This window comes from Mobula hypostoma, chromosome 12 (assembly GCF_963921235.1).
Source record: "Mobula hypostoma chromosome 12, sMobHyp1.1, whole genome shotgun sequence".
NCBI lineage: Eukaryota > Metazoa > Chordata > Chondrichthyes > Myliobatiformes > Myliobatidae > Mobula > Mobula hypostoma.
The window spans coordinates 76,052,638-76,078,884 of record NC_086108.1 but is presented as its reverse complement, the minus strand read 5'-3'; the positions used below and the strand labels follow the sequence as shown (position 1 = coordinate 76,078,884).

The 26,247-nt window shown below is 40.9% G+C and overlaps 2 protein-coding genes across 4 annotated transcripts in view; one reads left to right on the top strand and one right to left on the bottom strand.

Moving 5' to 3' along the window:
* Positions 1–2,582, bottom strand: part of dmap1 (DNA methyltransferase 1 associated protein 1) — a 121,916-nt gene extending 119,334 nt beyond the window's left edge. The window contains exon 1 of one of the 3 annotated variants that reach the window (XM_063064434.1): positions 2,486–2,582. The gene's annotated coding sequence lies outside the window, so the exon portion shown is untranslated. The remainder of the gene's footprint in view (positions 1–2,485) is intronic. The other 2 variants (XM_063064433.1, XM_063064435.1) reach the window with 2 other exon arrangements.
* A 545-nt stretch (positions 2,583–3,127) lies between these two features.
* LOC134355208 (HORMA domain-containing protein 1-like) overlaps positions 3,128–26,247 on the top strand; it is a 49,544-nt gene continuing 26,424 nt past the window's right edge. The window contains exons 1-4 of the mRNA XM_063064989.1: positions 3,128–3,233; positions 11,779–11,869; positions 17,943–18,087; positions 24,935–24,998. Of these exons, the coding sequence (XP_062921059.1) occupies positions 11,822–11,869; positions 17,943–18,087; positions 24,935–24,998 (257 nt within the window). The 5' untranslated portion in view covers positions 3,128–3,233; positions 11,779–11,821. The remainder of the gene's footprint in view (positions 3,234–11,778; positions 11,870–17,942; positions 18,088–24,934; positions 24,999–26,247) is intronic.

Genomic DNA, 26,247 nt, shown 5'->3' with positions numbered 1-26,247 from the left:
GACTGACTGGTGCAGAGCCAACAACCTGTCTCTGAATGTGAACAAAACAAAAGAGATGGTTGTTGACTTCAGGAGGATACGGAACAACCACTCTCCGCTGAACATCAACGACTCCTCTGTAGAGATCGTTAAGAGCACCAAATTTCTTGGTGTTCACCTGGCAGAGAATCTCACCTGGTCCCTCAACACCAGCTCCATAGCAAAGAAAGCCCAGCAGTACCTCTACTTTCTGCGAAGGCTGAGAAAAGTCCATCTCCCAACCCCCATCCTCACCACATTCTACAGAGGTTGTATTGAGAGCATCCTGAGCAGCTGCATCACTGCCAGGTTCGGAAATTGCACCATCTCGGATCGCAAGACCCTGCAGTGGATGGTGAGGACAGCTGAGAAGATCATCAGGGCCTTTCTTCCCACCATTACAGACATTTACACCACATGCTGCAACCGTAAAGCAAACAGCATTATGAAGGACCCCATGCACCCCTCATACAAACTCTTCTCCCTCCTGCCATCTGGCAAAAGGCACCGAAGTATTTGGGCTCTAACGACCAGACTATGTAACACTTTCTTCCCCCAAGCCATCAGACTCCTCAATACCCAGAGCCTGGACTGACACCAACCTACTGCCCTCTACTGTGCTTATTGTCTTGTCTATTATTTATTGTAATGCCTGCACTGTTTTGTGCACTTTATGCAGTCCTGGGTAGGTCTGTAGTCTAGTGTAGCTTTGTGTTGTTTTACGTAGTTCAGTGTAGTTTTTGTATTGTTCATGTAGCACCATGGTCCTGAAAAGCGTTGTCTTGTTTTTACTGTGTACTCTACTAGCAGTTATGGTTGAAATGACAATTAAAAAGTGACATGAATTGACTTGACTTGAGTTGAAATTTGTGAATAGATTACTTTGGAAGGACAGTAACGAGTGTATTGCAATAATCTAGTCTATCTGACTCAAGGCGTGAATTGGTTTTTCAGCATCATCACGTGACAGTAACGGAGGATATACTTTCACAATATTTCTTAAGAGCAGAAATGCTTCTCTGGTTACCTTCTTTATGTGGTATTTAAAACTCATTTCTGAATCAAGGACAACACCCAGGGTTGTTACTTCTGATTTTACAAGGGAAGCCATTTCCAAGTTTATCAAATAGTTTATCTCTTTTTTCCTCTTTGGGACCAACTAAGAGCATTTCACAGTTTCATCTTAATTTAGTTTGAGAAAATTACTGCTCACCTATTTGTTTCTTACCGCTCTATCAGAAGTCAGAGTGAATAGGGTGTTATCATCATCAGGCTCAGCTGAGATATACAATTGTATGCTATCTGCATGTCTGTGGATATCAAGTTTATGCTCTTTAATGATGTCTCCAAAAGAAGAGTAGAGAACCAAGACAGTTTCCGTGAACGACACCAAACGTAACATTATACCGCTTAGAAAAATGGTCTCCGAAACAGACAAAAGTTATCTCTGAGATATGAGTGAACCCAACCAAGGTAACTACCAGAAAGGCCAACCCAGTTCTCAAGGCAATCAAGGAGAATGTTCTAGTCAGTTGTTGTCAATTGTGTCAAAGGACTTAGATCTAGGAAAATTAGAACTGAGACCCTGTTGGCATCAGTGCTAAGCTAAAATTGTCACTGACAATTTTGGTAAGGAACTAACTCCATGCCGAGGTTTGCTCTAAAACCTGACAGAAACTTTTCCAGAATTTTGTTCTCATTCAGAAAGTTGAGTTGGTTGAAAATGACTTTCTCAAGAATCTTGCCCAAGAAGGGAGAGATCTGATATAGGCTGGCATTAGCTAGTACTTCACTATCAAGGTTTGGCTTTTTAAAATAGGGGTTTGGCACGAAACAGTTGCAAGACATGCTTTAAGAAGTTAACGGAGTGTTAGTGCTATACAAATTGAGTTTGAGTATTTAAAATTGTAAAGCTAGGAATAAAATTTGAATTAAGCAGATATTTGCAACCATCTTTCCACAGGGGATAAACAACATCTATTGTTTATCCTATTAAGTGCGACATACTGAATGGTGAAATAAGGTGTGAGGAACGGAGTGGCCCATTTCCAATTCACACGTTCTAATTATTCGGCTGTAATAGGGGAAAGTTTCAAAAAGCGATAGTCAAAACAGCAACCACGTGGAACTCAATTACACGTAAGTTTTCAAATGTCATGCACTTCACCCTATACATTTTCACTGATTACGTTGGCAGTTTTTCTTATTATGCACACATTACAACGAAAAAAAGATAAATTTCTCAACATAAGCCAATAGTTTGGAATTGAAATCTGCTTCCACCTGCTGGACAAATCAATACCAGAGGCAGGGCAGCTAGCGCGAATCTGTCATTACACAAGGCTTCACTCCTAGGCCCGATCACTTCATTCTAACATCTGCAATGGTAATAAACATGATCAATGAATAATTACAAAGACGATGCTCTCCTATTATAAGCACAAAAACACACGATTCTACTACTCACCCCCAAAACTAGCACAGTTTTTCTCTTTTAATCTTCCGACAGCGCTTTCCGCATAACACTGGTATCGGCCGAGCTGCATTGTGGGAGATGCATTTCGTCGTTCTGCGCATGTACAAATTGCATGGCCCTATGGGACTTGTAGTTTGAGTGTGAATTAATTTTTCCGGGAAACTAACAGTTCAGGCCCTGTCAGTGGAAACAGAAAAGAGTTAATATTTCCAGTTTAAGACCATTCATCAAATGAATGATCCTGAAACCTCTACTCTGTTTCTTTTCCACTGGATGCCGCCTGTTCCTTTGGGTGTTTACAGCGATTTGTTTTTATTTCAAGTTTCCAGTATCCTCAATATTTTTAAGATTAATTTTCAGCTTCAAGGCAGGAAGGTGCTAATAGAGTGATTATTTGTCATTAAATGCTGAAAAATGCCGCATGGTGTCTGTGTAAACTGCTTTTGAAAGCAGCGACCAAACTTACACCGAGATGTTTCGATGAAGAGCATCACACCAAACGCTGGAGCAACTCAACGGGTCGAGCAACATTTATGGAGGGAGGGAAATGGACAGTCCACGTCTTTGGTTCGAGACCCCTCATCTGCTTCAGATTCCAGCATCTGCGGTGTGTTGTGTCTACCGGGTTTCTGTAAGAAAGCTGCCGAGTGGGCGAAGGCATGAGGGAGCTCGAGCCTCGAGAACAAACGAAGGCGCGCGCGAAGGACGTTCCGTTTAAAAGGGCGCGAGACACCAGCAGGTGAAAGAGGGAGTTCTCGCGTTCGTGGAGGGAGCGCGGGAAAGTGAGGGCGTGAGAAGACGTGTAGTAAAGAGGACAGGTAATGAGAGGGGGGAGAGAGGAAAGTCTGTAACGTGGAGTGACTGTATGATAGAGCCCAGGTAATGGGGGAAAGAACTAACCGTGTGAGAGGGAGTCTCTCCTGTGGAATAACTATGGAAGAGAACGCGGAGTGGGCTTATAAGGGCAATCGTGCAGAGAGAGCCCTGAGCAAATTACACAGGACGGCAATTTTTTATAGAAAGTGTTGTTTCCTCAGCTTTTTTTTGTTTGTTTATAATAGACCGCTTGAAGCTGAACACATAATTTCAGGCTACTTGTATCACGTAAGAATTTGGAAAAACAAGAAGTTGACTTTTATTGAATATAATGCGTTGAATTGCATAATAGTTCTGACACTTTGCAATAGTTTAACTAAGCTAAAATTGTTTTCGTTTGTACTCATTGTCTGAGGTTTCTCGCTTAAGTGTCCTACAATAATCAGCCAGCATTAATGGATTCCAGTTGTCCTGATAACCGTTTCTCCATGACTGCAATGACCTGCTTGTCACTGACAGCGCCAAGATTTGCAGGGAATAAATCTAACTGGGAAGCAGAAAATAAACCTTAAGTGATATTTTGCATTTCACGATTTTGTATGCTTGAAGCATGTCAACCAGCTTCACATAGTTTGGTGCTCTGTAGTTGCCAAGAAATTTTTCCACAACATCCTTGAATGCCCTCCATCGGATTTTCTCCGGTTCCCCTGGAATTTCTTCGAATTGCCTGTCATTGACGACCCGTTTAATCTCTGGGCCAACAAAAATGTTTTCCTTAATCTTGGCATCAGTTTTTCTGAGTTGAATTTTGAATTGAAATAACAAATATAGGTAATTTTTTTTTAATGGTGTGTGATAGGGAAATTTCATGGTGATTTTTATCAGCAGCAGACCAAAATCCATAAGATGCACCCAAAAGTATTCAGGAAGTAAAATCTTTGTTGTCTAGTGAAATTAGTGAATAGGCACTAATGCACAAGGAGTGAGCAGTTTTAAGAAGTAAAGGACAGACTAGAATAGAGGTAATGGACTGAACTGACTATACTGGGTGCAGTAGTTATAACAGACGGAAGGGAGCTGGTGATGTAAGAAGTGACAATGGTGTAGGTGAACAGATTGGTGTGAAGGAAATAATAGTACGTTGGGGAAAAAGGTAACTGAGTCCATGAGAGGGGTTGGAATGAGGTTAGATGACCAGGTTCCCAAGATGTGATTTAAAACAAAGTAATAAACATAAACTAAGGCAGCTAATCATTCAGAGAAAAAGCAGTGCTGTGAGCATTCTGGGTATATGTAATAGGTAATCCAACATTTTAAGGCAGAAATTTTACAGCTATAGCGAACCTGCCACTGTGGTCAAGGACTTCAGAATCAGGTTTATTATTGCTGTTCTATATGAAATTTGTTTTGTGGCAGCAGTACTGTGCAAAGACATAAAATTACTATAAGTTACAATATAAATACATTGTGCAAAAAGGAAATAAGGTAATATTCATGGATCATTTAGAAATCTGATGGTGGAAGAGAAGAAGCAGTTTCTGAATCATTTAGTATGGATCTTCAGGCTCTTATACCACTGCCTTCAGGGAATGTCCCAGATGTAAAGGTCTTAATAATGGATGCTGCCATCTTGAGGCACTGCCTTCAGAAGATGTCCTCAATGGCAGGGAGGATAGTGCTCGTGAGTCTACAGCCTTTTGGGCTGACAGGATTGCAGCCTCTTGCAATCCTGGGTATTGGAGACTCCATACCAGGCTATGATACAACCAGTGAGAATGCTCACCACAGTATATCTTAAGAAATGTGCAAGTTCTAACAATGTGCTGGCATCCCTTCATGATTGCATCCACATCTCAGGCTTAGGATATATCCTTGGAGATGTTGGCATCTAAGAACTACTGACCCCTCAATGAGGACTGCTGCATGTTCTCCTGACCACCCATTCCTGAAGTCCACAATCAAATCTTTGGTCTTACTGATGTTGAGTCAAGGTTGTTGGAGCGATACCACTCAAGCACCCAATCAACCTCAAGTATGCTTCCTCATCGCCATCTGTTTGAAACTGTCAGAAATTTTACCTGAGTTGATTCTCATCACTAAAACGGTCTTTTTTCCATTTTTGTTATATTACCTGTCTGTGGCCCCTTCTAAATTTGTCTATTGCTGAAATTCTCACCTACTATTTATCTCCATGACTTCAATTTTGTAATGTGTTCCTGGGCTACTATAAGGTATGCATTTTCAATTTTTTACTTAAATTTTTGTTAAATCATTATAAGTCTAATTGTTCATCTTGTTAATCTATACACAATTCTTCTGTAAAATTATTACATTCCTAAGATGCAATGAAGTCCATTTGTTTATTCTGCAGACAAATCTAAGAGAAACATACAGAGCTCAAATTAATCCTATATTCAGATAGTCTTACTCATTTCCTCTTTGGAACCTTATTGCAATCCAAAGAGAAGTTGGCCACATGACAAAATTTCAGAGGCAATCTTTTGAGTGCAAGTAGTGGATGAGGTGCTAATCAAGAGAGTTGCTTTGTCCTAGATGATGTGAATCTTATTGTAGTTGCACTCATCTGTGCAAGCATTGTGTTCCTCTGCACCAGTCTCTGACAATAAGGCCCTGCAAGACTCTAGAAAACATGGATTACTTGAGGGCCATCTTTTAGCGAAAGCAAACATCAATTTTGAAACAACACACATCAAAGTTTCTGGTGAACGCGGCAGGCCAGGCAGCATCTCTAGGAAGAGATAATATTGAAAACCATCACTGATTTGAGATTCCCCGAGATGGCCTCCCAGTAGAAAATAAAAATTCAGGATGGTTTTATGAACCTCAAATTCATGCACCAAATACATACTGAAACCCTGTATTAATCCTTCAGAAGGAGTACACCTTCACAAATTGCTGAAGCGCCTTGTACCACATCAGTGGAAGGGGTCCTATTTTGGTCCTCTTGGACACTGTAGAACCAACAAAATCAGTATTGAAGTAAGTTATCTTCACATGTCATCTGTGTTTCTGCTCTCATTGAAACATGCAGAATCCTAATGTGGCTTGACAGGATAGTTGCAAAGTTATTGTTTGTCCTAGCTGGGGTATCTGGAACCAGTAATTATAGTCCCTAAACAAGGAAAAGGATATTCAGGACAGGGATGAGAATTTTTTTGACTCAGAGGTTTGTCTGTCTTCGGAATTCTCTGCCCAAGGTGGCTGTGATGCCAGGTAGAGACTAATAGATTAGTGCTGATCATATTGAGTGGAGGAGGCATAAGGGGCTAAACAGTTTACTCCTGTTTCTATTTCTTATATTCTTCTAAAGGGAATCTTAGGACGACACAGAAGAATAATCCACTCTGCACTTCTGGCTGAACATGGTTGTGGATGTGTCAAACTTTCCTTTAGTACTCACATGCTATCCCTGAGAATTCGGGTGTTCTTGGAGTCTCATCATCTGTTTAGCTATTGAAATCTTTACCTTCATTTTTCACTCTTTGCAGGATGGCAGAGCTCTAATCTGATTGGTTGATTATGGTATTGTTTAGTTCGGTCTCTTGCATGGTATTTTTGCCATTTAAACACATACAGTATATTCTTCAGTTGCCACTCCACTGGCGTAGCACTTCATTTCTAGCTACACCTAGCATTCACTCATGTAATCTATTTTGAAATAGTGGCTTGGTTCAAAACAAAATCATATGTTATCATCAACCCAATTCAAATTTTTACAAAGTGCTAAGATGATTCACTATGGCAAGCTCTTGCTGATCATGAGCCTAAGGCAATAACAGGGTCATCAGATGGGGCAGCCAAATCAAATCCTACAAAAAGATACAGCTTCGTCTGAGCTACATCCCCAAATGCACCAAGAACTGTCAAAAGCTTAATATTTTAAAGCCGTCTGATTGTTTAAGACATTAAAGAAGTTTCAAAAACTTCTTTTAAAAAATAAAACAATTAAAATAACTTAAAAATCCTCAAACTCTTACATTCATAAAACTTCAAAAAATCTGAATTAACAAGCCATTAGAAAATTGAAAATACAATTAAGAGTATTTAAAATTAATAGATATCTAAAATATTGTAAAATTAACAAACAGATGGGCCTTATACAGCCACATCCTTCCATCAATTATCCTTTCACAACCTGATTGAGAATTATCTGATATATTTGTAGTGTAATTGCTAGGTATTTAGCCCCAGTTTCAATCTCCCTTTGAGCTCCTTGAGCTCCATGAGCTCCAGTATTGGACTGCACCACAAATTGATGAAAGCAACATCAACATTTTCAAACAACAGGAATTCTGCAGATGCTGGAAATTCAAGCAACATACATCAAAGTTGCTGGTGAACGGAGCAGGCCAAGCAGCATCTATAGGAAGAGGTGCAGTCGACGTTTCAGGCCGAGACCCTTCGTCAGGACTAACTGAAGGAAGAGTGAGTAAGGGATTTGAAAGCTGGAGGGGGAGGGGGAGATGCAAAATGATAGGAGAAGACAGGAGGGGGAAGGATAGAGCCGAGAGCTGGACAGGTGATAGGCAAAAGGGGATACGAGAGGATCATGGGACAGGAGGTCCGGGAAGAAAGACAAGGGGGGGGTGACCCAGAGGATGGGCAAGAGGTATATTCAGAAGGACAGAGGGAGAAAAAGGAGAGTGAGAGAAAGAATGTGTGCATAAAAATGAATAACAGATGGGGTACGAGGGGGAGGTGGGGCCTTAGTGGAAGTTAGAGAAGTCGATGTTCATGCCATCAGGTTGGAGGCTACCCAGACGGAATATAAGGTGTTGTTCCTCCAACCTGAGTGTGGCTTCATCTTTACAGTAGAGGAGGCCGTGGATAGACATATCAGAATGGGATGTGGAATTAAAATGCGTGGCCACTGGGAGATCCTGCTTTCTCTGGCGGACAGAGCGTAGATGTTCAGCGAAGCGGTCTCCCAGTCTGCGTCGGGTCTCACCAATATATAAAAGGCCACATCGGGAGCACCGGACGCAGTATATCACCCCAGTCGACTCACAGGTGAAGTGATGCCTCACCTGGAAGGACTGTTTGGGGCCCTGAATGGTGGTAAGGGAGGAAGTGTAAGGGCATGTGTAGCACTTGTTCCGCTTACACGGATAAGTGCCAGGAGGGAGATCAGTGGGGAGGGATGGGGGGGACGAATGGACAAGGGAGTTGTGTAGGGAGCGATCCCTGCGGAATGCAGAGAGATGGGGGAGGGAAATATGTGCTTAGTGGTGGGATCCCTTTGGAGGTGGCGGAAGTTACGGAGAATAATATGTTGGACCCGGAGGCTGGTGGGGTGGTAGGTGAGGACCAGGGGAACCCTATTCCTAGTGGGGTGGTGGGAGGATGGAGTGAGAGCAGATGTGCATGAAATGGGGGAGATGCGTTTAAGAGCAGAGTTGATAGTGGAGGAAGGGAAGCCCCTTTCTTTAAAAAAGGAAGACATCTCTCTCGTCCTAGAATGAAAAGCCTCATCCTGAGAGCAGATGCGGCGGAGACGGAGGAATTGCGAGAAGGGGATGGCGTTTTTGCAAGAGACAGGGTGAGAAGAGGAATAGTCCAGATAGCTGTGAGAGTCAGTAGGCTTATAGTAGACATCAGTAGATAAGCTGTCTCGAGAGACAGAGACAGAAAGATCTAGAAAGGGGAGGGAGGTGTCGGAAATGGACCAGGTAAACTTGAGGGCAGGGTGAAAGTTGGAGGCAAAGTTAATAAAGTCAACGAGTTCTGCATGCGTGCAGGAAGCAGCGCCAATGCAGATCAACATTTTCATATGCACGAGCAGATACGCTGAAACCCAATCTTGCTGTTACCTTTACAGAGTAACATGGTGAATGTTTATAGTATTGTCTTCATTTCTTCAAAACAAAACACCTGGCTTTATATGAGTATCATTGTATGAGAATCATTTGAGTCAGTGAACAGTTAATGTAATGTGAGTGCTAGATAATATTGCTGTGAATAAGTTAATAGTATGCTCACAAGAAAAACAATGATGGAAAGGATGCCTTTGGTGAAGTCGTTGAAAATGATTCAACATAGGACACTGTTAAGAGGAATCCTGCAATGTATGACTGATGTTGATGGGAATTTCTGCACTGGTCAGTTTTACTAGAGCTCTTTGATGCCATGCTGTATTAAATGCTGCCACTTCCTATTAAACACAATAACTCATTTTGGTCTGTAAGGAGTGTGTATTTCCTCCCTGTGAAATGCACAGGTTTTCCTGAGTGCTCCAATTTCCTCCCACAGTCCAAAGTTGTGTCGGGTAGTCTAACTGGTCATTGTAAATTGTCTCATGATTAGGTTAAGAAAGACTCCAATGCAAATCCTGCAAAGTAAAGAACTTTGCAGTGTTACAAAAGTGAAAAGATAAGGTGTAGGTGAAGCACCTTCAATAATTCCAAAAGACTGAGGTTTGGTAAAATACTGAAAGGCTTTTATTTGCTGTACAATACGACCTCCCTGGTGAGTGTCTGCCCCCGGACTGAGGGGGAGGGGCAAGGCGAAACACCTTTACACAGGGGCAGTCAGCAGAGGGACGTGTCCAGACAGTTAACCCAGTTACAACATATATATGGTTTACCACAGTAGGATTGAAAGAATGATGTAAACCATAAACGTGAGTGCAGGGTTGCTTGGCACCACAGAGGCATCCGAGCTGTTGCGCTCCATGAAGGAGGCATAGAGCAGTAATGGCGAATGAAGATTTGAAATAGACGGAGGGGGTCTGGACTATATACATTTATATGTCCGGTTGTGTTTTTACTAATATTCTATATGTGCTTGTATATGCAAGGACAGGGCCTGAAAGCCACGGTGTCGCCTAGCGGGTGTTGGGGGTCAGTTGACAGATGATATCGGTGGGCTAGGGGTGGCCTGGACTGACTGACTCTCTATCTCTCTGTCTATTCTGCGTTGTTGTATTTTCACTGATATTCTATTTGGTTTGTTGACTTGTTTGCATCAGGCTGTGGTGTGGAGGGGGGGAGGTGGGCCTCAGGACTCTTATTACCTGATTGTGATCTTGTGTATGACTGTTGGTAATGTGTCCTTGCAGCTTGACCCCATAGTAACGCCGTTTCGTTTGGCTGTATTCATATATGGTTAAATGACAATTAAACTTGAATTGACTGAAAAGTACAAATTGTAAAGCTGGGAAAACCTGACATCCTCAAAAGGCTAAAGAAATTTAGTGTGTTCTTGTTGACTGAACAAATTTTATTGATGCACCATATAAAGCATTATGGCTGGATGCATTCGGCTCGAAATGGCCCTTCACATGACTGCAAGAAACTGCAGAGTTCTGGACACAGCTCAATACATCACAGTAACCAGTCTCCCCTCTGTGGATTCTGTCTATACATCTCGCTTCCTCAGTAAAGCAGCCAGCATAATCAAAGTCCCCACCTACCCCAGACATTCTTTGTTCTCCCCTCTCCCATCAGGCAGAAGACACAAAAGCCTGAAAGCATGTACCATCAGGCTCAAGGACAGCTTCTATCCCTTTTTCAGATTCTTGAAGGGACCTCTTATATGATAAAATAGACTTTTGGCCTCACAATTTACCTTGTTATGATCTTGCACTTTATCGTTGACTTGCACTGCATCCTTTTGGAAGCTTTTACACTTTATTCTGTATTGTTATTATTTTACCGTGTCCTAGTTCAATCCATAGTGTAATGATTTGATTTGTATAAATATTATGCAAGACAAGTTTTACACTGTATCTTGGTACATATGTCGATAATAAACCAATACCAATACTAAAATAGATGTAAATAGGATAGCATAAGAAAATAAGAAGAAGGGAAAAGGTCAGCAAGTAAGAAGAAAGAAATACCAACTAAGTTAATCTCTATAATTTAAAATATTGCACTATCAAACATTTCTCATTAATTTCAGCTATTTTATATATGCATACAAAGTACAAAAAAAAATTTTGAAAGTAAGCAATATTTCATCCAAATATTAGATAAAATTTAATTCTGAAGTATTTAAGATGGCAATAAATCCTTCATTACAATGTTATGAAGATGTGCCTTGCATTTGCTGAATGAGCTGCTGAATTAGAGACTATACCAGCACTTAAGAATGATTTTTAAAAAATTAAATTATGAAAAAGCGATGCAAAAATATTACACATGTGGAAACAGATCTGAAACTAAACATCAGCATGTATGGAATGAAGCATTGGAAAACATTTTTTGTTTCTTCAGCAGATGCCAACTAATCTGAACAATAAGCATTAATTCACCCAAATTTCTATGTAGTAATTTTATTTTTTGCCATTTTTGAATGCAGCTAGTAAATTGTGGAAGTATAAGAGTATAATTAGTGCAGACGTACTGTATCTATTTGTTCATGCTAGATTTTCTTTATAGCCATAAGGAAAATGTTGCTTATTTTGAATTCTGACTTTGAATCTTGTATATATCCATCTGCTATAGGGTTACAATTCATTAGAAACACCATCAAAACCAACCAGTTTCCATGGCAACGGCACAACAAATGCGAGTGTCTGAAAATCAAATATCTGGGGTAATATTTTCTTTCAGTGCATGAATAGATTTTGCAATGAAGTTTTTCTACATCAATTGCAGGGTATTAGACATTGAAAGTAAATCATATGAATATATATTAACAACACTGCTACTGTGGTTGACATTTTGTTTTGGTCTCCATATTTTTTAGGATAATGAAGTGTAAATTCATTAAACCAAATAACTTGAGAGAAACAAGCAGCATTACTGCTGTGTTTAGTTTCGCGGATGCAAAACTTTCTGGCTATTCCTAACTTTTAGAAAAGCATGTACAATATTATAGAAAACAGAATAATTGGTCATAAGCTACAATTCTTAAAGAAATGTACACCTTATATTACATAACTCACTTGTAATCATGTCCCTCTAAAATTGGTGGAGAAACAAAAACAAAATAAAAAGAAACAAAAGGAAAAAAGTTCGCTTGTCCAATCCTTTTGTGCTTTGATTTGTCACAATGTCCTTCAGAACTGGTCATAAATAATTTTGATTGTTCTGGGGCCTGCCAATGAGCTTTCATGTTTTTATTTTGAAGATTAGTGGTACATCTTTTGGTAGCTCTGTTAAGCATAACTGTTTGTTTGTCTCCGATATGTGACTCCACATTACTATCTGATCCTGTTTGACCTCATGTTTTACAGATGGGAAAAATAATCGTATATTCTGAAGACATAGACTCTTATTTGGGTTTATACAGTATATATTACAACATAATATATAAAATAGTTATATTTAAGATAATATAATTACAGTATTATATAGTTATCTTAAAATAGTGCATTTGGAGCCCAGACCATATAGAAGAAATTGATTTTTTTCATGTTTTTCCTGAGTTGAATCCAATAAGAAGGTGTTGTCGTCGCGCTTTCAATCCGCGCGCGCTTAAATGCCCGCTCCCAGCATCCCCCGCTCTTTGCAGGGCGGAAGTGATGTCAGCTTCTGGGCCGAGGTCTGCCCCATACTCAGAGCCGTCTCAGTTGCCACTGGCTGCGGACTCGCCTGTGACTGTTGAAGCCAGTTCGCTTGTCGCGTGGGCAAGCTGCCACAGTGTTTTTTTCCTGAATACCTCTATAATTTCTTAGATATCAATGCAAGTTCATTTAATATTGCTACCAAACAATTGTGAATGTTAAAGGTCATGTTCCCTATAAAACTAAGAAACTGCACACAGTTACTATTGAGAATGAGCAGATTTTCCAGAGTAATAAATGTTACTCCAACATGCAATTATTTTGCTTTCTTTTACATGTTATGTACGGTACAATAACTTTTCCAATAAATTTAAAGGAAACAGGAAACCAAGCAGCAATGAATATAAAGGGATTGTGGGATTCAAAATGAATGAATGAACACAATGAATTTCAATAACACAAGAAAATAGGAGCAGAGGTAGGCCACTTGTCCCCTCAAGCCTACCTTGCCATTCAGTATGATTATGGCTAATCTACAGAATTTGCCCCTCTTCTGTTCCAGTTCCTCATAACTCTGTTCCTCAATTTTTCACTACATGCAGGGTCAGAGAATTCTAGAGACTCACTACCCTCTGAGAAAAGAAATTTCAATGCACATAGGAGACACACGAGATGCTGGAAGTCTGAAGCGACACACACAAAATGCTGGTGGAACTCAGCAGGTCAGGCAGCATCTATGGAGGAAAATGAACAATCAATATTTAGGGCTGAAACCTTTCATGAGGGCTAGAAAAAAAGAAAAGCCAGAATAAAAGAGTGGCGGTGGGAGAACACAAACTAATGGGTGATGGGTGAATCCAGGTGAGGGGGGGTGGTGGGACTAGATAGGTGGAGAATTATATGAGAAGCTGGGAGTTGATAAGTGGAAGGGGCAAAGCGTTGAACAAGATGGAATCTGATAAGGGGGATATTATTCATGGAATAAAGGAAAGGAAGTGGGGAACAAGGGAGGAAAATGTAGGTGATAGACAGGTTATGGGGGGGGTGAGGGTAAAGAGAAGAGGTAAAGGGGCCAGGAGAGCAAAGCGGGGGGGGGGGGGATGAGATACATGGGAGTGGTTACTGGAAGTTAGAGAAATAATGTAGATGTTGATGCTAAGGCAATATATGAGTTATTGTTCCTCCACTCTGTAGAGGCAGTAGAGGAAGCCATGAACAGACAGTGTTGGATTTGGAAGTGGAACTAAAATAGCTGACCATGAGATATTTTCGCTGTTACAGTGCATAAAGCAAACACCTTTGACAAAGTGATTCCTCCAATCTGTCTTGTGTCTCCAATGTAGAGGCGGCCACTCTGGTTGCAATAAATGACACCAATGAATTCACATGTAAAGTGTTAACTCACTCGGAAAGACTGTTTAGGGTTTGAATGGTGGTGAGGAAGGAGACGTAAGGCAGGTGTAACACTTGGCATGATTAACTGACTCGACGGGTATTGGTTGGGAGAATGAGCGTACAAGGGAATCATGGAGAAAGTGATGCCCGTAAAGTGGACAGGGGAAGGAAGGGGAATATGTGCCTAGTGGTGGGATCCTATTGGAGATGGGACAAATTGCAACGGGTCATGGGATGGATTCAAATAGAACCTTGTATCAGAGGGAGGATGGTGTGAGGGGAGACGTGCCAGTGGGGGCTGCAATGATAGCAGTGGAGGTGAAGCCACATTTTTTGAATAAAAGGGGACATCTGGAAAGCTTCATCATGAGAACAGATATGGCGGAGACAAAAGAACTGAGAATAGGGATTAGCATATCCTTACAATAACAGGGTGGGAAAGGTGTGGTCAAGTTAACTGTTGGAGTCATTAGGTTTGTAAAAGATGTTGACCAATGACCTGATTCCAAAGATGGAGGCAAAGGAATCAAGAAAAGGGAGTGAGGTGTTGGTATTGAACCAAGTGAATTTAAGCATTGGATGGAAGCTGATGGCAAAGTTGATGACATTGATGAACTCTGCATGGGAGTAGGAAGCAGCACCAATGTCATTGTCAATGAAGTAGATAAAAATTTGCACCTCAATTTAAATAACTAGCCCCTTGTGTGTATATATCCCATTGTCTGTGACTTCCCCCCTCCCTTACAGGAAACATTTCAGCATCTACCTGCATCAAGTATCCTTAGGATCTTGTATGTTTAAGCTTGTAAGGGTTTTTTTCAAATCTCAGCTCTAGCTCTGGCCACACATCCAACCCACACATGAACATTGATTTCTCTAATTTCTGGTAACAACTCCCTTCTGTTTCCCACACCCCCACCACCTTTTTCCCCATTCTAGTGGCTCTCTCACCCCTTCTATCCTCCTCACCTGCCCTCATGACCTCCCCATCACCTCCTTCCCTTTATTCCATAGTCCTCTCCTATCAGACTCCTTGTTCTTCATCCTTTTACCTCTTCTATCTATCACCTCCCAGCTTCTCGCATGATTCCTGTCCATCCTCCCACTCACCTACACACCTTCACCCTCATCTGGACTTATCTATCTGTCACATGCCAACTTGTATTCCTCCCCCACCTTCTCGTTCTGGCTTCTGCTCCTCTCCTTTCTAGTCTTGTTGAAGAATCTCAGCCCAAAACATCAACTGTTTATTTCCCTCAGTAGGTGCTGCCTGACTTCCTGAGTTCATCCAGCATTTTGTCCAGTATCTGCAAAATCTCCTGTGACCCCAGTGATAAAGGTTCAAACTTGTAAGTATTGCTGCCACATCCTGGTTCTCCTCTGCAACTTCCCTGTCAACCTTTTATTCATTTACAAGATATAAGCATTGCTGATTAGGCCTGCATATAATGCCCAACTTGATTGCTTTGGAGAAGATAGAGAGTCACCTTCTAGAAGTGTTGTGTTTCTTATGGTATATCCAGTGATTACACACACAAGGTCAAATGTTGGAAGAACTCAGGACAGAATTTCCATGATGTATTTTTACCTTTGTGACTAAATTACCTAAGAACACAAGAAATAAAAGCAGGAATTAACCATTTGGCTCTTCAAGCCTCCTATCCCATTTAAGAATGCCATGACAGGTAGCAGTAATCCCTGCTATCCAATATGCTTCGAACATCTGATGACAGCAAGCACCTTAGGGCACCACTATCATCTCCATAAAACCTCTGGAAGTGTAAGCAAACCAATGTCAATGTTCTCTGCCAAGAGAAGTTCCTTCTCCAGCATTAAAGATCCAGCAACATTTAATTTGCTCCATTGTTAGTTGCATACTCAACACTAGATTCCAGAAGCAGACACTATTTTCCCAACTGTCACAGGAAGGGGTTACTAAGGAACATGGAAATGATTGAAGGATATGCTCGAAACAGCATTGCAAAAATGCAGCATACTGTCATAATTCTAAAAATTCCTAGACCATGACTGCTGAAAGTGGGGGAACATTTGGGTGATATTAAAAACTTGATTTACATGCACCAGAAGTGCACAGAAACCCAGTGTGAATAGTGGAACACACTGATTCAAGATCGAACTACCCACCCTTATATTTAATTTGTTTTTTTTATGGATGTGTGCCTTTGATGCTGCTGCGGGTAAATTTTTGATTGCATCTGTGCATGCATGTGCTTCTGTTGATGACAATAAATTTAATTGATTTTGACGTCTGTAACTCAAATAGTGCTGCGAAAAATCCTTATGACTAAAATATCAACAACAAAGTTAATTTGGGTGATACTTACATGCACTAAATGATTAAACTTACAGCAACTGCATTTCAATTTGGCTATCCTTGTCACGTGTGTAAATTGTGATTTTGTTCTTACTTGCAATTAATTGTATATTCTTGCTACTGAGTTGCTACATGGTTACCTTTTTCTTTATCATTATTGCAAAGATATTGGGTATGTTACTATATACAGTGTTCTTGATGAGGAAATGCACAATTCTATTGAAAAGAAATTGCAATAACATACCTCCAGAATGTGCCTATACGAGTCACTTTCTGGCCAATGCCTTGTAAGTGCTTTGGCTGTAAGAATACCTCAAACTTACTTGTATAGCCTTTCATTGAAGAAGTTTTGAAATACACCTTCACACAAAATATGGTGGACATGTGGAAGGTATACTCAAAAAAAGTGAATGCTGTTGAATAATTTTAATGAGGAGAACAGTAAATTTTGGCAAGGCAAAGAATGAAAAGATATGGAACCAAGAAAGGTAATAATCTTAGATAGGAGCTCATTGAATGAGCAAATGGAATTGAGAGGCTGATGGTCTACTGCTGTCCCTCAGTAAATCATTATTAAGATTAGACTTATGCCATATTCCTAATATCCTTTCTGTAACTGCAGCTTAAAGCCTGTTCAGTTTCTCATGCAGACATAGTGCCTTGAGTTTACTAACATGTTCTCAGATTCTCTCCTGTAACATTCTCACAGAACCAACAGTGGAGATTAAAGCAAAAAAAAAAATTAGTAATTTTCAATGAATACCTCAACTCAGTCAGTTCTGCCATTCATTTATTATGTAGGTGAACAGCAGAGGAGCATAGATTTTTTGTGTTGGCAGATATTTTAGAATGACCCTGTGTAGTTAAGTGCAAATTCCTTGCAACTAACAACATAACAGAATTATCTACTACAACAATAATTGGTACACCCCAATAGTAAACTAGGAAAGCTGCAGACCAATAGGTCAAAATATGTTTTGGTCTGTTAAAATTATTTCACAATTGATTCAATATCAAATGACAACCAAGCATTTTTGAGCTCAGTAAATCATAAACACTTGTTTTCTGCAAGTGGAGAGTGTTACAATCTCTTATGGTAATGTACTTAGTAGGATTTTTGTGGCAATCTTCAAAATATTGATAAACAGTCTGGAATAATGATGAAGTATTCCATTTTCCCCAACCAATCCTTTGGAATTTAGAAGTATTACTTTGAAGTAAAAATGATATTAATCTGTTTTCTTTTAATTTTGGGGTGTTCCACTCTCATATCCATGAGGAGAATGTATTCTGGATTACAGTAAATATAAAGCTGAAAATGAATGCCTGCCTTATTTCATTTGTGAAGCTTATGTTTGTGAAGACTTTCTCATGTGCTACGATTCCAAAATGTTCACTTTACTTTCTCATTGTCTTTCCTGCACTGCTAGTGGACGGCAATATTTCCCAATGATGTAGCAACAGAACACCAATCCCTTGTATTCACAAAAAGAATGATGGCTTTGGGAGTATCATGTATCACATATCTACGTGGGATATTTCCGGAAGATGCCTATAGAACTCGATACTTGGAAGGTAAACCAATCTATTTTGACATGTAGTACAGCTTTCTTGGAGAGGTCACACCAAAACCTAGACATGATTATACAGTCACTGCTTTATTTTACTTTAAATAACTAAACTTACAGTATATTTACATATATGCTTTATTTTACTTTAAATAACTAAACTTACAGTATATTTACATATATTGGACATGCTGACCTATACATTAAAAAGAAATTAGATAGTTTCTTGCTGGCAAACCAGAGGTTTATTTTCTAACTAATTCTATAGCACTAAATTAGTTTAACTTAACAGCAGCTGTATTTTTTTTAGAAAAGATATATTGTTCAAATTCCACAAGTTGCCCATAGACGCTCCTCTCCTTAGTGGATCAGTTGCAACACAAACAAAATGCTGGATGAACTCAGCAGGCCAGGCAGCATCTATGGGGGGAGAAAAAGTACAGTCAGTGTTTCGGACCTAAACATCGATTATACTTTTTCCCATAGATACTGCCTGGCTTGCTGAGTTCCTCCAGCATTTTGTGTGTGTTGCTCAGATTTCCAGCATCTGCAGATTTTCTCTTGTTTGTTATTGGATCAGGATCCTACTTTATTTGCAGCATAGGGGAACAGATAGGAGATTCTATGAGCCCAATAGAGATACTCGTATGGTGTGTTGCCTCCCAGGTGCCAGGGTACGGGATGTCTCAGATCGGGTCCAGAATATTCTGAAGGGAGAGGGCGAGCAGCCAGTTGTCTTGGTACATGCTGGTACCAATGACATAGATAGGAAAAGGGAGGAGGCCCTGAAGAGAGATTTCCGGGAGTTAGGAAGGAAGCTGAGAAGCAGGACCTCCAGGGTAGTAATCTCGGGATTGCTACCTGTGCCACGTGCTAGCGAGAGCAAGAATAGTAGGATCAGGCAGATGAATGCGTGGCTGAGAGACTGGTGCAGGGGGCAGGGCTTCAGATTCTTGGATCATTGGGATCTCTTCTGGGCGAAGTATGACCTGTTCAAAATGGACGGGTTACACTTGAACCTGAAGGGGACCAATATCCTGGCAGGAAGGTTTAATAGAGTTGTTAGGGAGGTTTTAAACTAATTTGGCAGGGGGGATGGGAACCGAAATGATAGAACGGAGGAAGGGGAAAACAGAAATAAATTTAAGATAGTGAGCTGTAAAGATGTCAGGAAAGACAGGCAGGTGATGGGGCAAGTTTGCAGCCATTGGGATGAGTTGCAGTGCAATCAAAGCAAACAGTACCAAATACTGGTCTTAAGGTGCTATACTTAAATGCACGCAGCATAAGGAATAAGGTGGATGATCTTGTTGTACAGCTACAGATTGGCAGATATGATATTGTAGCCATCACTGAGACGTGGCTAAAGGATGCATATCTCTGGGAGCTGAATGTCCAAGGATACACAGTGTATCGGAAGAATAGGCAGTTAGGCAGAGGGGGTGGCGTGGCTTTATTGGTAAGAAATGATATCAAATCATTAGAAAGAAGTGACATTGGATCTGGAGGTGCAGAATCTTTATGGGTTGAGCTAAGAAATTGCAGGGGTAAAAGGACCCTGATGGCAGTTATATACAGGCCTCCAAACAGCTGCAGTGATGTGGACTACAAATTACAACAGGAAGTAGAAAAGGCTTGTCAGAAGGGCAGTGTTATGATAATTGTGGGGGATCTTAACATGCGAGTGGATTGGGAAAATCAGGTCGGCACTGGATCTCGAGAGAGAATTTGTAGAATGTCTGCAAAATGGCTTTTTAGAACAGCTTGTTGTTGAGCCCACTAGGGGATCGGCTGTACTAGATGGGTACTGTGTAATGAACCAGAGGTGATTAGAGAGATTGAGGTGAAGAAACCCTTAGGAGGCAGTGATCATAACATGACTGAGTTCACTGTGAAATTTGAGAAACAGAAGCCAAAATCCGATGTGTCGGTATTTCAGTGGAGTAAAGGAAATTACAGTGGCATGAGAGAGGAACTGGCCAAAGCCGACTGGAAAGGGACACTAGCGAGAAGGACAGCAGAGCAGCGGTGGCTGGAGTTTATGCGAGAAGTGAGGAAGGTGCAAGACAGATATATTCCAAAAAAGAAGAGATTTTCAAATGGAAAAAGGATGCAACCGTGGCTGATGAGAAGTCAAAGCCAAAGTTAAAGCAAAGGAGAGGGCATACAAGGAAGCAAAAATTAGTGGGAAGACAGAGGATTGGGAAGTTTTTAAAAGCTTACAAAAGGAAACTAAGAAGGTCATTAAGAGGGAAAAGATGAACTATGAAAGGAAGCTAGCAAATAATATCAAAGAGGATACTGAAAGCTTTTTCAAGTATATAAAGAGTAAAAGACAGGTGAGAGTAGATAGAAGACCGATAGAAAATGATGCTGGAGAAATTGTAATGGGAGATAAGGGGATGGCGGAGGAACTAAACGAGTATTTTGCATCAGTCTTCACTGAGGAAGACATCAGCAGTATAGTGGACACTCAAGGGTGTCAGGGAAGAGAAGTGTGTGCAGTCACAATCACGACAGAGAAAGTACTCAGGAAACTGAATAGTCTAAGGGTAGATAAATCTCCCGGACCAGATGGAATGCACCCTCGTGTTTTGAAGGAAGTAGCTGTGGAGATTGCGGAGACGTTAGCAATGAGCGAGCACTGTGAGGGTCTTGTTCTTTGACTTCTCCAGTGCGTTCAACACCATCCACCCTGCTCTGCTGGGGGAGAAGCTGACAGCGATGCAGGTGGATGCTTTCCTGGTGTCATGGATTCTTGATTACCTGACTGGCAGACCACAGTACGTGTTCTTGCAACACTGTGTGTCCGACAGAGTGATCAGCAGCACTGGGGCTCCATAGGGGACTGTCTTGTCTCCCTTTCTCTACACCATTTACACCTCGGACTTCAACTACTGAACAGAGTCTTGTCATCTTCAGAAGTTTTTGGATGACTCTGCCATAGTTGGATGCATCAGCAAGGGCGATGAGGCTGAGTACAGGGCTACGGTAGGAAACTTTGTCACATGGTGTGAACAGAATTATCTGCAGCTTAATGTGAAAAAGACTAAGGAGCTGGTGGTAGACCTGGGGAGAGCTAAGGCACCGGTGACCCCTGTTTCCATCCAGGGGGTCAGTGTGGACATGGTGGAGGATTACAAATACCTGGGGATACGAATTGACAATAAACTGGACTGGTCAAAGGACACTGAGGCTGTCTGCAAGAAGGGTCAGAGCTGTCTCTATTTCCTGAGGAGACTGAGGTCCTTTAACATCTGCCGGACGATGCTGAGGATGTTCTACGAGTCTGTGGTGGTCAGTGCTATCATGTTTGCTGTTGTGTGCTGGGGCAGCAAGCTGAGGGTAGTAGACATCAACAGAATCAACAAACTCATTCGTAAGGCCAGTGATGTTGTGGGGATGGAACTGGACTCTCTGATGGTGGTGTGTGAAAAGAGGATGCTGTCCAAGTTGCATGCCATCTTGGACAATGTCTCCCATCCACTACATAATATACTGGTTGGGCACAGGAGTACATTCAGCCAGAGACTCATTCCACCGAGATGAAACACAGAGCGTCATAGGAAGTCATTCCTGCCTGTGGCCATCAAACTTTACAACTCCTCCCTTGGAGGGTCAGACACACTGAGCCAATAGGCCGGTCCTGGACTTATTTCCTGGCATAATTTACATATTACTATTTAATTATTTATGCTTATATTACTATTTAGTTATTTATGGTGCAACTGTAATAAAAACCAATTTCCCCCGGGATCAATAAAGTATGACTATGACTATGACTACTTTCAAAAGTCGATAGGTTCTGGCATGGTTCCGGAGGACTGGAAGATTGCAGAATGTCACTCCACTATTTAAGAAGGGGGCAAGGAAGCAAAAAGGAAATTATAGACCTGTTAGCTTGACATCAGTGGTTGGGAAGTTGTTGGAGTCGATTGTCAAGGATGAGATTACAGAGTACTTGGAGGCATATGACAAGATGGGCAGAACTCAGCATGGTTTCCTTAAAGGAAAATCCTGCCTGACAAACCTATTACAATTTTTTGAGGAAAGACAAGGGAGATGCAGTGGATGTTGTATATTTGGATTTTCAGAATGCCTTTGACAAGGTGCCACACATGAGGCTGCTTAACAAGATAAGAGCCCATTAAATTATGGGAAAGTTACATACGTGGATAGGGCATTGGCTAATTGGCAGGAAACAGAGTGTGGGAATAAAGGGATCCTATTCTGGCTGGCTGCCGGTTACCAGTGGTGTTCCACAGGGTCCATGTTGGGGCCACTTCTTTTTACATTGTACATCAACGATTTGGACTATGGAATAGATGGCTTTGTGGCTAAGTTTGCTGATGATACAAAGATAGGTGGAGGGGCCAGTAGTGCTGAGGAAACAGAGTCTGCAGAGAGACTTGGATAGATTGGGAGAATAGGCAAAGAAGTGGCAAACGAAATACAATGCTGGAAAGTGTATGATTATGCACTTTGGCAGAACAAATAAACGGGAGGCTATTATTTAAATGGGGAGAGAATTCAAAGTTCTGAGATGCAACGGGACTTGGAAGTCCTCGTGCAGGATACCCTTAAGGTTAACCTCCAGGTTGAGTCAGTGGTGAAGAAGGCGAATGCAATGTTGGCATTCATTTCTAGAGGAATAGAGTATAGGAGCATGGATGTGATGTTGAGGCTCTATAAGGTGCTGGTGAGACCTCACTTGGAGTACCGTGGGCAGTTTTGGTCTCCTTATTTAAGAAAGGATGTGCTGACGTTGGAAAGGGTACAGAGAAGATTCACTAGAATGATTCCAGGAATGAGAGGGTTAACATATGAGGAACGTTTGTCCGCTCTTGGACTGTATTCCTTGGAGCTTAGAAGAATGGCGGCGGGGGGACCTCATAGAAACATTCTGAATGTTGAAAGGCATGGACAGAGTGGATGTGGCAAAGTTGTTTCCCATGATGGGGTGTCTAGTACGAGAGGGCATGACTTAAGGATTGAAGGGCGCCCATTCAGAACAGAGATGCAAAGAATTTTTTTTTAGCCAGAGGTTGGTGAATCTATGGAATTTGTTGCCACGGGCGGCAGTGGAGGCCAAGTCATTGGGTGTATTTAAGGCAGAGATTGATAGGTATCTGAGTAGCCAGGGCATCAAAGGTTATGGTGAGAAGGCGGGGGAGTGGGACTAAATGGGAGAATGGATCAGCTCATGATAAAATGGCGGAACAGACTCGATAGGCCGAATGGCCGACTTCTGCTCCTTTGTCTTATGGTTTTATGATACTTATCCATAGACAATTTCAATAAATTTGCCACCAATATTTCTCTACCCTGTTCCCATATGGTGTTTAGATAAGTGCATTGCAATGAAAACCATTTGTTTTTTCAATGAAAAGGATCTGCCTCTGTTTTTTTTCTTGTATCTGCACCTAAAAATGTTGTAAAGCCATTCTAGGTTGTGCTTCAGTTCATAGATCCAAGCAATGGCAAACTTCCTTCTTTATCTTGGCATTCATTGTTGCCAGGTTATACTTCTGAAATGCCTTTTGGCCATTAGAATTAAAGTATTTTGAAGATGCAAGTTATTTTTGTACGTAAGAATCTAGCCTAAAAATTCCTTCAAAAGATAACAATGCTATGCAGTTGACTAGCTGCTTAATCTAGAGTACAACTATACACTAGCTACTTCTGGATGTGTTAGTAACTATTGGGAAAATTTCCCCTAACTTTCTGAAGATATTTTTGTTGGCCCTTTCATTTTTGTATCTGATTAAATCTCCAAATGTTGTCAATACACCTGCAATATTCAAAATTTGTCCAAGCCTGGTTTTCCATATCAGTCGTGTGAAAGATAACTTTAAAAAAATTCTTTGTTTTATTTTGTTTAATAACTTTGTTTTACCAGTTTCTTAAATGAAAGCACAACCTTGAATGGCTTTGGGTGACTCTCAATTCCAGGATGTGGTAGCTGATCTATATCACATCTCTCAGTCTTCTGCTCACTCGTGCACTGAGAGATCACTCAAACTCATACTCAACAAAGGATACCTCATCTAGACTCCAGTTCCCAGACTAGCCAAAGTACGCACAGAATTCATCTGCATTGCTGAATCCCCAAAATACAGGCAGATATTGACAGAACAAATGCAGTATTATTCTTCACAGCTGCTTCTTTCCAAAAATGTTGGGCTGCAGTCCTTGGTTTCTGTGCACAAGGACAAATCCTCTACAGGGACTGTTGATCACCAATTTCTCCAGGTCCACTAAACACTTTTCTCTCTCTTCACCCATCATTGTAATATCCATTCACTAAGTAGCAATATTTATGGACTGGGAAAGGTCTGCTTACGTAGTGTGCCTTTTAAAACCTTCGAGTGAGGATTGTAGCTGCTGAGCTAAACGTGGGTCACTGAGAGCATGAAACAAAAGCCAAACTATTGAAACTACCAAGCAGTATGCAACCCTGAGATTAATCTTCCCCACCAACATTAAAATTGCAAGCTGGTCACATAAGGATCAAACACTTGAGCTGAACCTCACAGCTCAAGTGTTTGATCCTTATGTGACCAGCTTGCAATTTTAATGTTGGTGGGGAAGATTAATCTCAGGGTTGCATACTGCATACGTACTTTGTTAATAAATATACTTTGAATTAGTAGGTTTAACATTTCTAGGATTTGCAATTAATTTATTTTGACATTGTGAACAATTGGCTATTGTGAATGTGAATTACAGAGATTTATTTTTGAAATTATTCCAATGCCAGCATGTTAAAAAAAGTCATAATTTTTCTGTTTCATAATGTTGTTAGCATTTTCTTAAACTTTAAAGTGATGATAAATGTAACCATAATTTTTCAGGCATGTGTGTAAAAATATTGCGTGAGGACAGTAGGTTTCCTGGAGCAAGCAAAGTAGTAAAATGGTAAGTATGACATTTTTGAGTAATTGTACTGCAAACAGAGTGATGATGTTCATAAAGCAAAGTCTATATAAAATGTTAAGGGGACAGAACCTTTCACTGCAAGTTTTTCAAATTAAACCAGCATAGTATCTACAGGAAATGCATTGTGGAGTATCTTATGTATATCATGTTTCTGGGTGTAAGTGTAGTTATCTTGTGTTGGTGGTTCAAGTGCAAAGTAGCTACACTGATGACATCCTCCTAATGGTTTGGCTCATCTCTTACTTTCATATCTGCATATTGTAATATGGAAGTTGGAAATAAGCCTGAGTACCTACCTAATAAGGGGAAGTACCTAACTTCCCATTTTACCATTAGTCTCAGCATTGTTCAGGACTGTAACATAAAAAAGGATCGAAAAGTAACCCGGGAAATTATAGGCTGGTAAATTTAACGTCGGTAGTAGGTAAGTTATTGGAGGGAGTACTAAGAGACAGAATCTACAAGCATTTGGATAGACAGGGACTTATTAGGGAGAGTCAACATGGCTTTGTGCGTGGTAGGTCATGTTTGACCAATCTATTGGAGTTTTTCGACAAGGTTACCAGGAAAGTGGATGAAGGGAAGGCAGTGGATATTGTCTACATGGACTTCAGTAAGGCCTTTGACAAGGTCCCGCATGGGAGGTTAGTTAGGAAAATTCAGTCGCTTGGTATACATGGAGAAGTGGTAAATTGGATTAGACATTGGCTCGATGGTAGAAGCCAAAGAGTGGTAGTAGAGAATTGCTTCTCCGAGTGGAGGCCTGTGACTAGTGGTGTGCCACAGGGATCAGTGCTGGGTCCATTGTTATTTGTCATCTATATCAATGATCTGGATGATAATGTGGTAAATTGGATCAGCAAATTTGCTGATGATACAAAGATTGGAGGTGTAGTAGACAGTGAGGAAGGTTTTCAGAGCCTGCAGAGGGACTTGGACCAGCTGGAAAAATGGGCTGAAAAATGGCAGATGGAGTTTAATACAGACAAGTGTGAGGTGTTGCACGTTGGAAGGACAAACCAAGGTAGAACATACAGGGTTAATGGTAAGGCACTGAGGAGTGCAGTAGAACAGAGGGATCTGGGAATACAGATACAAAATTCCCTAAAAGTGGTGTCACAGGTAGATAGGGTCGTAAAGAGAGCTTTTGGTACATTGGCCTTTATTAATCAAAGTATTGAGTATAAGAGCTGGAATGTTATGATGAGGTTGTATAAGGCATTGGTGA